Source organism: Rhinoderma darwinii, unplaced genomic scaffold (genome assembly GCF_050947455.1).
Source record: "Rhinoderma darwinii isolate aRhiDar2 unplaced genomic scaffold, aRhiDar2.hap1 Scaffold_437, whole genome shotgun sequence".
Lineage (NCBI taxonomy): Eukaryota > Metazoa > Chordata > Amphibia > Anura > Rhinodermatidae > Rhinoderma > Rhinoderma darwinii.
This window is the reverse complement of record NW_027463855.1, coordinates 80,261-94,954: the sequence shown is the minus strand read 5'-3', so window position 1 is coordinate 94,954 and position 14,694 is coordinate 80,261. Positions and strand designations below refer to the sequence as shown.

At 47.0% G+C, this 14,694-nt stretch overlaps 1 protein-coding gene across 1 annotated transcript in view; it reads left to right on the top strand.

Moving 5' to 3' along the window:
- EXOC3L2 (exocyst complex component 3 like 2) overlaps window positions 1–14,694 on the top strand; it is an 89,735-nt gene that overhangs the window by 52,920 nt on the left and 22,121 nt on the right. Inside the window, exons 3-6 of the mRNA XM_075848624.1 lie at window positions 5,319–5,743; window positions 11,482–11,636; window positions 11,956–12,181; window positions 14,247–14,347. Of these exons, the coding sequence (XP_075704739.1) occupies window positions 5,319–5,743; window positions 11,482–11,636; window positions 11,956–12,181; window positions 14,247–14,347 (907 nt within the window). The remainder of the gene's footprint in view (window positions 1–5,318; window positions 5,744–11,481; window positions 11,637–11,955; window positions 12,182–14,246; window positions 14,348–14,694) is intronic.

Genomic DNA, 14,694 nt, shown 5'->3' with positions numbered 1-14,694 from the left:
TCACATTACATCACATCACACACTCCTCCAATCACATTACATCACATTACATCACATCACACACTCCTCCAATCACATTACATCACACACTCCCCCAATCACATTACATCACATTACATCACATCACACACTCCTCCAATCACATTACATCACATTACATCACATCACATCACACACTCCTCCAATCACATTACATCACATTACATCACACTACACACCCCCCCCCAATCACAACGGACTTCATGGGAAAGGATTCTGCAGTAACAGTGGAGGTATGAACCCCCTTCTCGTGTGCAATGTCAGTACAGCACGGACACCGGCACGGCCACATTTATAGGAACCATTTAAAGTTCGGAGTATTTTTGGAATGAACGGCTGAGGCTGGGTTCACACGAGCGTGGCGTTATTGCGTGCACAAAAACCACTTAACAGCTCCGTGGGGCAGCAGCGTATGATGCGTGGTTTTCACGCAGCCGCCATCATTATGACACTCTATTTGGATGTTTGTAAACAGAAACGCACGTGGTGCTTTTCTGTTTACATTCATCCTTTTCACCGCTGTTGCGCGAATCACGCTGTTCACATGGATGTGCTTCCGTGCGGCCTGCGTGGTTTTCACGCACCCATTGACTTCAATGGGTGCGTGATTCACGCAAAACGCCGAAGAATGGACATGTTGTGACTTTTTTTCAGCGGACAATCACACGCGTGTTGCACGGACGTAATTCCCGTTCGTCTGAATGAAGCCTCAGGGTTACATGTTCTGCGAGGATATTTCTCAAGTTCAATGACCGTCTGAAGGTAATAAATAGCCGCTTCATCTTTCAGAAAAGGGTCGTTTTTAAGGATGTGCCAATATTTGGTTAGAATGAACCTTACACATTTATTCCCACTATTAAAAGACGTAATAAAGTTGTTTTTAGCATTTTTGACCTCCTTCTGCGTTTTTACTTGGTTAATATACGAGTCCTGGGTTCGCTCAGCAGCTCGAGAACGTGCACCTTTTATCAAATAAGACCGAAAGTTTTTATCTTTAAATCTTCTTTCCGGAATTACAGTCAGAGGAACAATTTTTTCTTACTCTTCTAAATTGCCCAAAAGGAACATTCTTGATCCAGGGAGGATCGTGCGCCCTCCTGAAATCAATGTAACTATTGACGTCCACAGATTTAAAGTTGGTATCGAATCTATTAGTATTTTTGTCAAAACCAATAATAAGATCCAAAAAATCAATCCATTTAGTGGAAACCGTATAAGTAAATGTTAAACCAAAATCATTCAAATGAAGTGTCGATAAAACTGAGGTGTCTTCATCGCCTTCCCACGCAAAAAACAAATCATCAATAAAACTGAGGCGTCTTCATCGCCTTCCCGCGCAAGAAACAAATCATCAATAAAACTGAGGCGTCTTCATCGCCTTCCCGCGTAAAAAACAAATCATCAATAAAACTGAGGCGTCTTCATCGCCTTCCCGCGCAAGAAACAAATCATCAATAAAACTGAGGCGTCTTCATCGCCTTCCCGCGCAAGAAACAAATCATCAATAAAACTGAGGCGTCTTCATCGCCTTCCCGCGCAAAAAACAAATCATCAATAAAACTGAGGCGTCTTCATCGCCTTCCCGCGCAAGAAACAAATCATCCATAAAACTGAGGCGTCTTCATCGCCTTCCCGCGCAAAAAACAAATCATCAATAAAACTGAGGCGTCTTCATCGCCTTCCCGCGCAAAAAACAAATCATCAATAAAACGTCTGTACAGTAAAATGTTATCCTTAAACCAGTGGTCACCGGGGATATGTTTATCCTCCAAAGTTCCCATATATAAGTTGGCGTCCGCCGGCACGACGCGAGAACCCACCGCACAGCCTTTTATCGGCTTATAATAGTTGTTGCCAAAACGAAAAACATTCTGTTCCCGGAGATATTCCGTACAATTAGTCTGGTTTGTGCAGTTGGAATATCCGGACTGGACGCTAAAAATGACTGAACTTCTTCCAAACCCCAATCATGAGGAATATGACGGTAACGGCGGTGACAGCCGCGGAGAGGACGCGCACCGGCTCAGTCTGCAGGTCCTGTAAATCTTTAATAAGTTGGGTGGAATCTGTCAGGTGAATTGAGGACAAAAGGTTGGAGGTGAAAATCTAGAAAATGGGAAAGATTGCTTGTAAGGGAACCAATACCAGAAACAATATGGCGGCCCGGCGGGTTAATAGGTCATTTATAGATTTCCCGTAGCGTCTTCTTTCATAGGTGATGAGGTGGTCGGGCTTAGAGCATGGTTTATCCAATGTTCTAAATTCATTCCCAACTAGTGTAGAAAAGGTATCCAGAAGGGAACCTTGATGGTGTCGGGGGTAAAAGTGAGATTTGGGGTGAACATCTACAGACAGCTGAATGGCTTGGTTTACCTCCCATGGGGTCAGATTGTGGAAGAGGCGTCTGACATGGGAAAGTGCCTGATTAGCGTCCGCCTTCTGACAAACCTGTTAAGATCCATAAAAAGTTCAAATATATCAGGGGGGGGGGGCATGGGGCGAAAGGAAAGGCCCTTCCCTCGCCAGCACATCTCATGATTAGCACATAAGTAGATGGATGAATTTCACTGTTTGATCCTGTATTTTTTCGTTTTTACCGCAATGAACGGTTTTTACGGCTCCTCCTCCTCCCTCCTCCTCCTCCTCCCTCCTCCTCCTCCTCCTCCTCCTCCCTCCTCCCTCCTCTTTCCTCTGTATCTGTGTCTAGTTTTTTTTTGCTCTAAAATTTTTGTATTTTTGGGGAGAGACTGGTTATAGTCTGTATTTTTGGACTGGTGATATATGGTATCTATAGATCTTTGGTCTTGACGGTGGGGGTGACCGGGGCAGGGCCAGCTGGGACGGAAGCCCTAATAAAGAGAGCGTGGAAATGGTGTTATCCATAGATAATGAGGGGTGATGTGAGGTGGAATAACCGGGGGCCCGACCTGTTCATTCTGTGCAATCACTTGTCGGGAATTGTATGAACTATTAAAAGATGTCCCGATATGTGGGGAGTGATTACAGCTGATCGTGCGGTACATTTAGGGGGACGATGTGTGGATAACGGCATTAAAGACCATCAGGTTTCTGTGATTCAATAGAATCATTAATCTACGGGGATGACGGGCACCGGGTTGAGGCGCCTTCTGGCAGTAAAAATAAACGTAAAAGTTGGGTGTCAAGATCAGATGATGGAAATGCATGAACGGGAGTGCGAGAAAGATGATGTCTAGGGGGGAGGGGAGCTGTGGGGGAGGGGAGCTGTGGGGGGAGGGGAGCAGTGGCGGGAGGGGAGCTGTGGGGGAGGGGAGCTGTGGGGGAGGGGAGCTGTGGGGGGAGGGGAGCTGTGGGGGAGTGGAGCTCTGGGGGGAGGGGAGCTGTGGGGGGAGGGGAGCTGTGGGGGAGGGGAGCTGTGGGGGGAGGGGAGCTGTGGGGGGAGTTGTTGGTGACGTAAGAGGAGAAGAGGAAGGGGCTTTATTAGAGGGAGTCTCCCGACTGTTAGAGTTATTAGGGGGATTCTCTCCATTGGTCTTATCTGATCAAATATTCACTGTTAAGTCATTCATATTTTTACATTTACAATGATTCCTCAAGGATCTGCAATGAGCAGAAAATGTATTTGGCAGATTGGTAGGATCGGGTTGGGATTGTTTCAAGAAAATGTGATTGGCGTTCTGATATCCGACTCCTCACTTATCATGGGAATGTGCTGGCGGCTCCCGCTCTCCAATCACCTCGTTTATATAAAGAGTCATCATTTGTATCTCCACCTGCTGACGGCCGAATAGTCTCCAGAGGACATAACCCCGTCATTACACTCTATATGGCAAAGTTGCATTCACATTATTCGCTATGGGTAAAAAAAAAGCCGCAAGCGCCCGTGCTCAGGGGTAGAAAGTTTCACAAGTTGCTGAAGCCTCAAGGTCACCTGTAACTATTTGTATTGGAGTAAATAATTGAATTGGTGACTTTGTTCACGTGGAGCGGGAACGCTGCATAAAAGCACGCAGCCTGTCTGCCCCGGGCGCCGCAGGGAATTCCAGCCAAAAAAACGCACCAAATTGTGATACAAATTTTCAGCTGCGGAAAAAAATCACTAAAAATTTTTTTTTCCTAATTCCGTAGCTATGGCAATGCCACCCCCGCCCTCCACCCTCCGCCCTCCACCCTCCGCGATGCCGTTTAATGCCATGTGACCACTGCCGCCTGTGATTGGCCTGTGATTGGCCTGTGATTGGCCTGTGATTGGCCTGTGATTGGCCTGTGATTGGCTGCAGCGGTCACCCGGGATGTAACGCCATCCCAGGAGGCCGGCCTGGACAAAGAAGCACACAATTCCAGGTACATATTAGATCATTTTTTTCTGAGTCACGGTTTTTGCGGCGGAATCGCTGCTTCTCCGCCACAAAAAACGCAACATCTTCTCTTAGTTGTGGGTTTTACCTCCTCGTTGAATTCAATAGGAAAACCCACAACAAAAAAGCTGCGATTCCTCAAATACAATTGACGTGCTGCGGAATAAAAATAAACGCACCGCCGCTCCATTTCTGAGCGGTTTTTCCGCTTCTCATTTGCGCAGCGCGTGGAGGAGATTTGTTCGGTCTCATCTGATGCCACTTTATTCTCCTGTGAGTTTTTCTCAACAAAATCAATTGCAAAAAATCTGCAGTATTTCCGCTACGTGTGAACGGACGCTTTGTCGCGTTGTAGACTGCGCTTCACAAGTATCAGTGTGTTGTTGTCTAACAGCCGCGATACACGAGGATATTGTCACTTGTCAAGCAGGCAGCAAATTGGCCGTAGTGCCACCAAGACCCAGGAAAATAAAAAGAACTCAAAAAGGGGGAGTGATGTGATGACGAAGCTGTGGGGTCCCCACAACAATGACCCTATTAGCTTTTCTCCATCTCGTTTTCCACGTTTGTATTGACAAGCTGATATTGTTGATAGAGAACAGGTGGCCTAGGTCAGTGGCATTATACTGCCCCCTCCCTCAGCAGCAGGAGCGCCCCCACGTGTGGGACATGAAGCCCGCCATCTGGGGTGCAGGTTCTAACAACCAACACTCTTAGGGAGGAATGAACCCCAGCACAAACTCCAGCTATTCATGTCCTTTAAGGGTGTGTGATAGCTGTGGTTCCCCCAGTGGAGTGGCATAAATAACCGTTGTTATGGGGGGAGCTCAGGGTCTTTGTGTGTTAATGGTATTGGTGAAGTCAATGCCTGATGCGGTTTTGACGAGCCTTCAATCACACGACCTCACTGCGCCAAGTAATCCAACTTTTTCTTTGATACAGTGCTGGAGATACTACGGCTCATCCAGCGACGGGAACTGCGATCAGCCGACCACCATATTATGGAGCTAAAGGCTGAATGTGATGGCGACTTAAGTCCTGTGGGTCTGAAGAGTCCAGGCCGACAGGCCAAAGATGTGGCTCTACTGTATGAGGCGTTGATGGCGGAGATGTGGGCAGTAGTGGAAGAGTCTCTTAATAACAAAGGTAAACATCTAAAACTGAATGAGGTCATCGGTGTCATCCAGCAGGAAGAGGCTCGGGAAAGCAACAAGAATATGAGGGCCCATTGGGCGGAGGCCGTGCACAGGAGTGTCAAGCAGAGGTTAAAGAGCAACCTAGAAGGCAAAATGGGTTCTCTGCCATCTCAAGCCGACAGAGTGAAGAGAATTGTGGTGGAAGACCTGACCGCAGTGAAGAACTATCTGGTGAGTCTCCCGGGGAATGAATGAACCTGTCCAGGGATGTGCAAATCCTTGTACTGTCAATCAGCAGGAGGTTTATGTAGATCAAATCCGTGGCCCCCTGCAGGTTGTCTGGGTGCTGTAGGTTCCCACCCCTTAGATACTTGCAATGAAAAACTCAAGCACTCCGATTGAAATATGCAAAATAGGCTTATTATAAATAAGGCAATAAGTGAAAAGGTCTAACGTTTTAGCCACAATCCGGCCCTTATCAAACTCTGCAAACAAAACGCAGAAATAGTATACAGATTAGTAACAGAGTATATATATACATGTATACACTACCGTTCAAAAGTTTGGGGTCACCCAGACAATTTTGTGTTTTCCATGAGTTGCAAAATGACTAGAAAATATAGTCCAGACATTGACAAGGTTAGAAATAATGATTTTCTCCTTCAGACTTTGCTTTGGTCGCTCCATTTGCAGCAATTCCAGCATTGCAGACCTTTGGCATTCGAGCTGTTAATTTGCTGAGGTCATCGGGAGACATTTCCCCCCATGCTTCCAGAAGCCCCTCCCACAAGTTGGATTGGCTTGATGGGCACTTCTTGCGTACCATACGGTCAAGCTCCTCCCACAACAGCTCTATGGGGGTGAGATCTGGTGACTGCGCTGGCCACTCCATTACAGATAGAATACCGGCTGCCGGCTTCTTCCCTAAATAGTTCTTGCATCATTTGGAGGTGGCTTTGGGTCATTGTCCTGTTGTAGGATGAAATTGGCTGCAATCAAGCGCTGTCCACAGGGTATGGCATGGCGTTGCAAAATGGAGTGATAGCCTTCCTTATTCACAATCCCTCTTACCTTGTACAAATCTCCCACTTTACCCCAGACCATCACATGACCTCCACCATGCTTGACAGATGGCGTCCGGCGCTCTTCCAGCATCTTTTCAGTTGTTCTGCGTCTCACAAATGTTCTTCTGTGTGATCCAAACACCTCAAACTTCCATTCGTCCGTCCATAACACTTTTTTCCAATCTTCCTCTGTCCAATGTCTGAGCTTTTGCCCATATTAATCTTTTCCTTTTATTAGCCAGTCTCAGATATGGCTTTTTCTTTGCCACTCTGCCCTGAAGGCCAGCATCCCGGAGTCGCCTCTTCACTGTAGACGTTGACACTGGCGTTTTACGGGTACTATTTAATGAAGCTGCCAGTTGAGGACCTGTGAGGCGTCTATTTCTCACACTAGAGACTCTAATGTACTTGTCTTGTTGCTCAGTTGTGCAGCGGGGCCTCCCACTTCTCTTTCTACTCTGGTTAGAGCCTGTGTGTGCTGTCCTCTGAAGGGAGTAGAACACAGCGTTGTAGGAAATCTTCAGTGTCTTGGCAATTTCTCGCATGGAATAGCCTTCATTTCTAAGAACAAGAATAGACTGTCGAGTTTCACATGAAAGCTCTCTTTTTCTAGCCATTTTGAGAGTTTAATCGAACCCACAAATGTAATGCTCCAGATTCTCAACTAGCTCAAAGGAAGGTCAGTTTTATAGCTCCTCTAAACAGCAAAACTGTTTACAGCGGTGCTAACATAATTGCACAAGGGTTTTCAAGTGTTTTCTAATCATCCATTAGCCTTCTAACACAGTTAGCAAACACAATGTACCATTAGAACACTGGAGTGATGGTTGCTGGAAATGGGCCTCTATACACCTATGTAGATATTGCATTAAACACCAGACGTTTGCAGCTAGAATAGTCATTTAGCACATTAACAATGTATAGAGTGGATTTCTGATTCATTTCATGTTATCTTCATTGACAAAAACTGGACTTTTCTTTCAAAAATAAGGACATTTCTAAGTGACCCTAAACTTTTGAACGGTAGTGTATATATATACATACATACATACATACATACAAGAAGTATGTACAGAAGAAGAGAGATACAGAATGTGGCGTGGATATAGTCCCGTCCAGCACAGGAGGAACATTGTACATAATGATTTATACAGCCGGGGGGAGGGGGGGCAGTATAAGAGACGGCGACAGTCGTCAGCAAAGAATCGTACAAGCGTTCATACAGCGAAATAATAACACAGATACAAGAAATATGGCATGTCCTGCGGTACGGGGCCCCTCTTCTCTAGCCGGGGGACATCGCCGGTATGTAAGTTAAGAAAACCTTGTGATACAGATGTAATACAGCCAGACACAATGTAAAGCGCAATCTACGCAACAAACTGTAAAAACCACTGAGTAGAAGAGGTCAGTGGAAAACAGGAGCTATGTAAACCACGGAGTAAAACCATAGAGACCTACCATAGCATCATACCATAGACCTACCATAGCCTCATACCATAGAGACCTACCATAGAGACCTACCATAGCGACCTACCATAGAGACCTACCATAGAGACCTACCATAGAGACCTACCATAGTGACCTACCATAGAGACCTACCATAGAGACCTACCATAGAGACCAACCATAGAGACCTACCATACACCTACCATAGCGTCATACCATAGAGACCTACCATAGAGACCTACCATAGAGACCTACCATAGCATCATACCATAGAGACCTACCATAGAGACCTACCATAGCGACCTACCATAGAGACCTACCATAGAGACCTACCATAGCGACCTACCATAGTGACCTACCATAGAGACCTACCATAGAGACCTACCATAGCGACCTACCATAGTGACCTACCATAGAGACCTACCATAGAGACCTACCATAGAGACCAACCATAGAGACCTACCATACACCTACCATAGCGTCATACCATAGAGACCTACCATAGCGTCATACCATAGAGACCTACCATAGCATCATACCATAGAGACATACCATAGCATCATACCATAGTGTCATACCATAGAGACCTACCATAGCGACCTACCATAGAGATCTACCATAGCGTCATACCATAGCGTCATACCATAGAGACCTACCATAGAGACCTACCATAGAGACCTACCATAGCATCATACCATAGAGTCATACCATAGAGATCTACCATAGCGTCATACCATAGCGTCATACCATAGAGACCTACCATAGAGACCTACCATAGAGACCTAACATAGAGACCTACCATAACATCATACCATAGAGACCTAACATAGAGACCTACCATAGAGATCTACAATAGCATCATACCATAGAGTCATAACATAGAGACCTACCATAGCGTCATACCATAGCGTCATACCATAGAGACCTACCATAGAGACATACCATAGCGTCATACCATAGCGTCATACCATAGAGACCTACCATAGAGACCTACCATAGAGACCCAACATAGAGACCTACCATAGAAATCTACAATAGCATCATACCATAGAGTCATAACATAGAGACCTACCATAGCGTCTTACCATAGACACCTACCATAGAGACCTACCATAGCATCATACCATAGAGACCTACCATAGCGTCATACCATAGAGACATACCATAGCATCATACCATAGAGACCTACCATAGAGACCTACCATAGCGACCTACCATAGAGACCTACCATAGAGACCTACCATAGCGACCTACCATAGTGACCTACCATAGAGACCTACCATAGAGACCTACCATAGAGACCAACCATAGAGACCTACCATAGCGTCATACCATAGAGACCTACCATAGCGTCATACCATAGAGACCTACCATAGCATCATACCATAGAGACATACCATAGCATCATACCATAGTGTCATACCATAGAGACCTACCATAGCGACCTACCATAGAGATCTACCATAGCGTCATACCATAGCGTCATACCATAGAGACCTACCATAGAGACCTACCATAGAGACCTACCATAGCATCATACCATAGAGTCATACCATAGAGATCTACCATAGTGTCATACCATAGCGTCATACCATAGAGACCTACCATAGAGACCTACCATAGAGACCTAACATAGAGACCAACCATAGAGACCTACCATAGCATCATACAATAGAGACCTACCATAGCATCATACAATAGAGACCTACCATAGAGACCTACCACAGCATCATACCATAGACTTATACCATAGAGTCATACCATAGAGACCTACCATAGCATCATACCATATAGACCTACCATAGAGTTGCTGTCACTGCTAAACAGGTGCACATGCGCAAACCTCCCACTCACCATAGAGTTTAAACACTCTGGACACCTGACTCTTCCCCTCCCACGTCGTTTCCACATTTAAGGAGACAGTTCACCACGCTCCCACACGATCCACCGTGGTACAAGTTCCCCATCGTCACAGCGGCATGTTCTCCTGTTTTCCACTGACTCCGTGGTTTTACATAGCTCCTGTTTCCCACTGACCTCAGCTACTCCGTGGTTTTACATAGCTCCTGTTTCCCACTGACCTCAGCTACTCCGTGGTTTTACATAGCTCCTGTTTTCCACTGAGCTCTGCTACACCGTGGTTTTACATAGGTCCTGTTTTCCACTGACCTCAGCTACTCCGTGGTTTTACATAGCTCCTGTTTTCCACTGACCTCAGCTACTCCGTGGTTTTACATAGCTCCTGTTTCCCACTGACCTCAGCTACTCCGTGGTTTTACATAGCTCCTGTTTTCCACTGAGCTCTGCTACACCGTGGTTTTACATAGCTCCTGTTTTCCACTGACCTCAGCTACTCCGTGGTTTTACATAGCTCCTGTTTTCCACTGACCTCAGCTACTCCGTGGTTTTACATAGCTCCTGTTTCCCACTGACCTCAGCTACTCCGTAGTTTTACATAGCTCCTGTTTTCCACTGAGCTCTGCTACACCGTGGTTTTACATAGGTCCTGTTTTCCACTGACCTCAGCTACTCCGTGGTTTTACATAGCTCCTGTTTTCCACTGACCTCAGCTACTCCATGGTTTTACATAGCTCCTGTTTTCCACTGACCTCTTCTACTCAGTGGTTTTTACAGTTTGTTGCGTAGATTGCGCTTTACATTGTGTCTGGCTGTATTACATCTGTATCACAAGGTTTTCTTAACTTACATACCGGCGATGTCCCCCGGCTAGAGAAGAGGGGCCCCGTACCGCAGGACATGCCATATTTCTTGTATCTGTGTTATTATTTCGCTGTATGAACGCTTGTACGATTCTTTGCTGACGACTGTCGCCGTCTCTTATACTGCCCCCCCTCCCCCCGGCTGTATAAATCATTATGTACAATGTTCCTCCTGTGCTGGACGGGACTATAGCCACGCCACATTCTGTATCTCTCTTCTTCTGTACATACTTCTTGTATGTATGTATGTATGTATGTATGTATGTATGTATGTATGTATGTATGTATGTATGTATATACTCTGTTACTAATCTGTATACTATTTCTGCGTTTTGTTTGCAGAGTTTGATAAGGGCCGGATTGTGGCTGAAACGTTAGATCTTTTCACTTATTGCCTTATTTATAATAAGCCTATTTTGCATATTTCAATCGGAGTGCTTGAGTTTTTCATTGCAATCAGCATAAGGTTGTCATAGCCACGCCCTTTTTAGGGTGTCACTGCTCTGCTCCTACCATGAGCTTGGCCCTCGGCCGGACTCCTCTAGGGTTAGGTTCACAGATTTCAGGAATAATTAGCAGTAGCGCTCTTCTTATTTTTGCAGTTAGAAACCCTCATAGACATGGTGGGGCGTCCACCTCGGGAGGCTCCTCGTCACTTGTTTTTCCCCTTAATATTACGAGCCGCCTTAGGAAATGAAACGAGTTCTGGCAGATAAACCAACTCTCCTATTCACAGGTTTGTTCGTATCCCAGGGACTTTGAGGTTTTCCGGATCTACCTTTCTGCCTACCACCTGGGAGTAGCTGAGTGGCTCACTGCAGCCGCCCAACGTGACCTGGAGACTAATGACATTTACTTCATTCTAGATTGGAACAGTAATGTCTACTGCCGGTGAGGGACACCACAGGTGATGTTGGGGTCAGACACGGGGGCGAACCACGGCTGATTCTGCAAGGAATATCTACTCCTGGATAGACTGGGTGATGTCGCATTAAATACTGGGAGAAGCTGCATATGGAGGGCGGGTGAATGGGTGTTGCTGCATATGGGGGCTGTTGGGATGGGCGATGCTGCATATGGAGGGTGTTGGGATGGGTGATGCTGCATATGGAGGGCGTTGGGATGGGTGATGCTGCATGTGGAGGACTGACATATGGAATGACATATTTGAATTCTATGAGGAACATCTAATGGAGGTTTTTCTACATAGGGATGTCCTTTCCAGACCAGAAATTTCCCCACTCATTAACCCTTATGAGTTGGGCCCCCTGCTGACTAGTGAAACGCGGGCACTGCTGGAGCAGCAGTATGTCGGCCTAGTTCAGCAACGAGTCTCCCACAGACTGGAGGAAGAACTGAGGGTGGAGGAAGGTCGATGGACCCAGGCGATCAGAAATGAGGATCTTCTTTCAGGATTCAATGGGAGAGTCATTCAGGTAAGTGCTCAGCATCACCCCCGGCACCACCATTTACACTGACAACGCCCATGATCCTAACATGTAAAGGTGACCCTAATATCAGCCACAGATCTGAGCAAAATTTTAGTAAAGTCTGTGTAACGTCTGAAATGTCTAATAACATGTGATGTCCTAACTCGTCATAACTCGGGGTATCGGACCTTCATATGTTGTGAACGCTGAGCATCTGCATCCAATAACAATTACATTCATAACCTGCAGCCGCGACCATAACCTGCAGCCGCGACCATAACCTGCAGCCGCGACCATAACCTGCAGCCGCGACCATAACCTGCAGCCGCGACCATATGCTGCAGCCTCGACCATAACCTGCACCCGCGACCATACCCTGCAGCCGCGACCATAACCTGCAGCCGTGACCATAACCTGCAGCCGCGACCATAACCTGCAGCCGCGACCATAACCTGCAGCCGCGACCATAACCTGCAGCCGCGACCATAACCTGCAGCCGCGACCATACCCTGCAGCCGCGACCATACCCTGCAGCCGTGACCATAACCTGCAGCCGCGACCATAACCTGCACCCGCGACCATACCCTGTAGCCGCGACCATACCCTGTAGCCGCGACCATAACCTGCAGCCGCGACCATAACCTGCAGCCGCGACCATAACCTGCAGCCGTGACCATAACCTGCAGCCGCGACCATACCCTGCAACCGCGACCATAACCTGCAGCCGCGACCATAACCTACAGCCGCGACCATACCCTGCATCCGCGACCATATCTACAGTATTCCCTGACCTCTGTCCGTTATCTACGGTATTCCCTGAAAGCTGTCCGTTATCTACGGTATTCTCTGACCTCTGTCCGTTATCTACAGTATTCCCTGACCTCTGTCCGTTATCTACGGTATTCCCTGACCTCTGTCCGTTATCTACGGTATTCCCTGACCTCTGTCCGTTATCTACGGTATTCCCTGACCGCTGTCCGTTATCTACGGTATTCTCTGACCTCTGTCCGTTATCTACGGTATTCCCTGTCCTCTGTCCGTTATCTGCGGTATTCCCTGACCTCTGTCCATTATCTACGTTATTCCCTGACCTCTGTCCGTTATCTACAGTATTCCCTGACCTCTGTCCGTTATCTACGGTATTCCCTGACCTCTGTCCGTTATCTACGGTATTCCCTGACCTCTGTCCGTTATCTACGGTATTCCCTGACCTCTGTCCGTTATCTACGGTATTCTCTGACCTCTGTCCGTTATCTACGGTATTCCCTGACCTCTGTCCGTTATCTACGGTATTCTCTGACCTCTGTCCGTTATCTACGGTATTCTCTGACCTCTGTCCGTTATCTACGGTATTCTCTGACCTCTGTCCGTTATCTACGGTATTCTCTGACCGCTGTCCGTTATCTACGGTATTCCCTGACCTCTGTCCGTTATCTACGGTATTCCCTGACCTCTGTCCGTTATCTACGGTATTCCATGACCTCTGTCCGTTATCTACGGTATTCCCTGAACTCTGTCCGTTATCTACAATATTCTCTGACCTCTGTCCGTTATCTGCGGTATTCCCTGACCTCTGTCCGTTATCTACGGTATTCCCTGACCGCTGTCCGTTATCTACGGTATTCTCTGACCTCTGTCCATTATCTACGGTATTCCCTGACCTCTGTCCGTTATCTACGGTATTCCCTGACCTCTGTCCGTTATCTGCGGTATTCCCTGACCGCTGTCCGTTATCTACGGTATTCCCTGACCGCTGTCCGTTATCTACGGTATTCCCTGACCTCTGTCCGTTATCTACGGTATTCCCTGACCTCTGTCCGTTATCTACGGTATTCTCTGACCGCTGTCCGTTATCTACGGTATTCCCTGACCGCTGTCCGTTATCTACGGTATTCCTTGATCTCTGTCCGTTATCTACGGTATTCCCTGACCTCTGTCCGTTATCTACGGTATTCCCTGACCTCTGTCCGTTATCTACGGTATTCCCTGACCTCTGTCCGTTATCTACGGTATTCCCTCACCGCTGTCCGTTTCGGTTTTATGCCCTCACTGCTGCTCCTCTTCCCATTAGATCATGAAGCCTCACATTGACCGGGCGCCGTTGATCAGTGAAGGTTTCGGGGTGATGTTGGCGCTGTCCTGCCTCTGCTGCTTCTCTGATTTCCTGCGCAGGTATTTTCCAGTAAAAGGTCATTTTGCAGCCAGACACTGGATCTAATCTCTGCTCCCTGGAGTCTGGAAATTCTGTATATTGACCATACAAAGTAGATTTTGTGGGGGATAAAATCTGTGTAACCCGCGTCATATAACCCTGCAAAAGGTCAGTCAGTCACAGGTCAGGATCACAGGTCAGGATCACAGGTCACAGTCGGTCACAGGTCAGAATCACAGGACAGGATCACAGGTCACAGGTCAGGATCACAGGTCAGGATCACAGGTCACAGTCGGTCACAGGTCAGAATCACAGGACAGGATCACAGGTCACAGGTCAGGATCACAGGTCAGGATCACAGGTCACA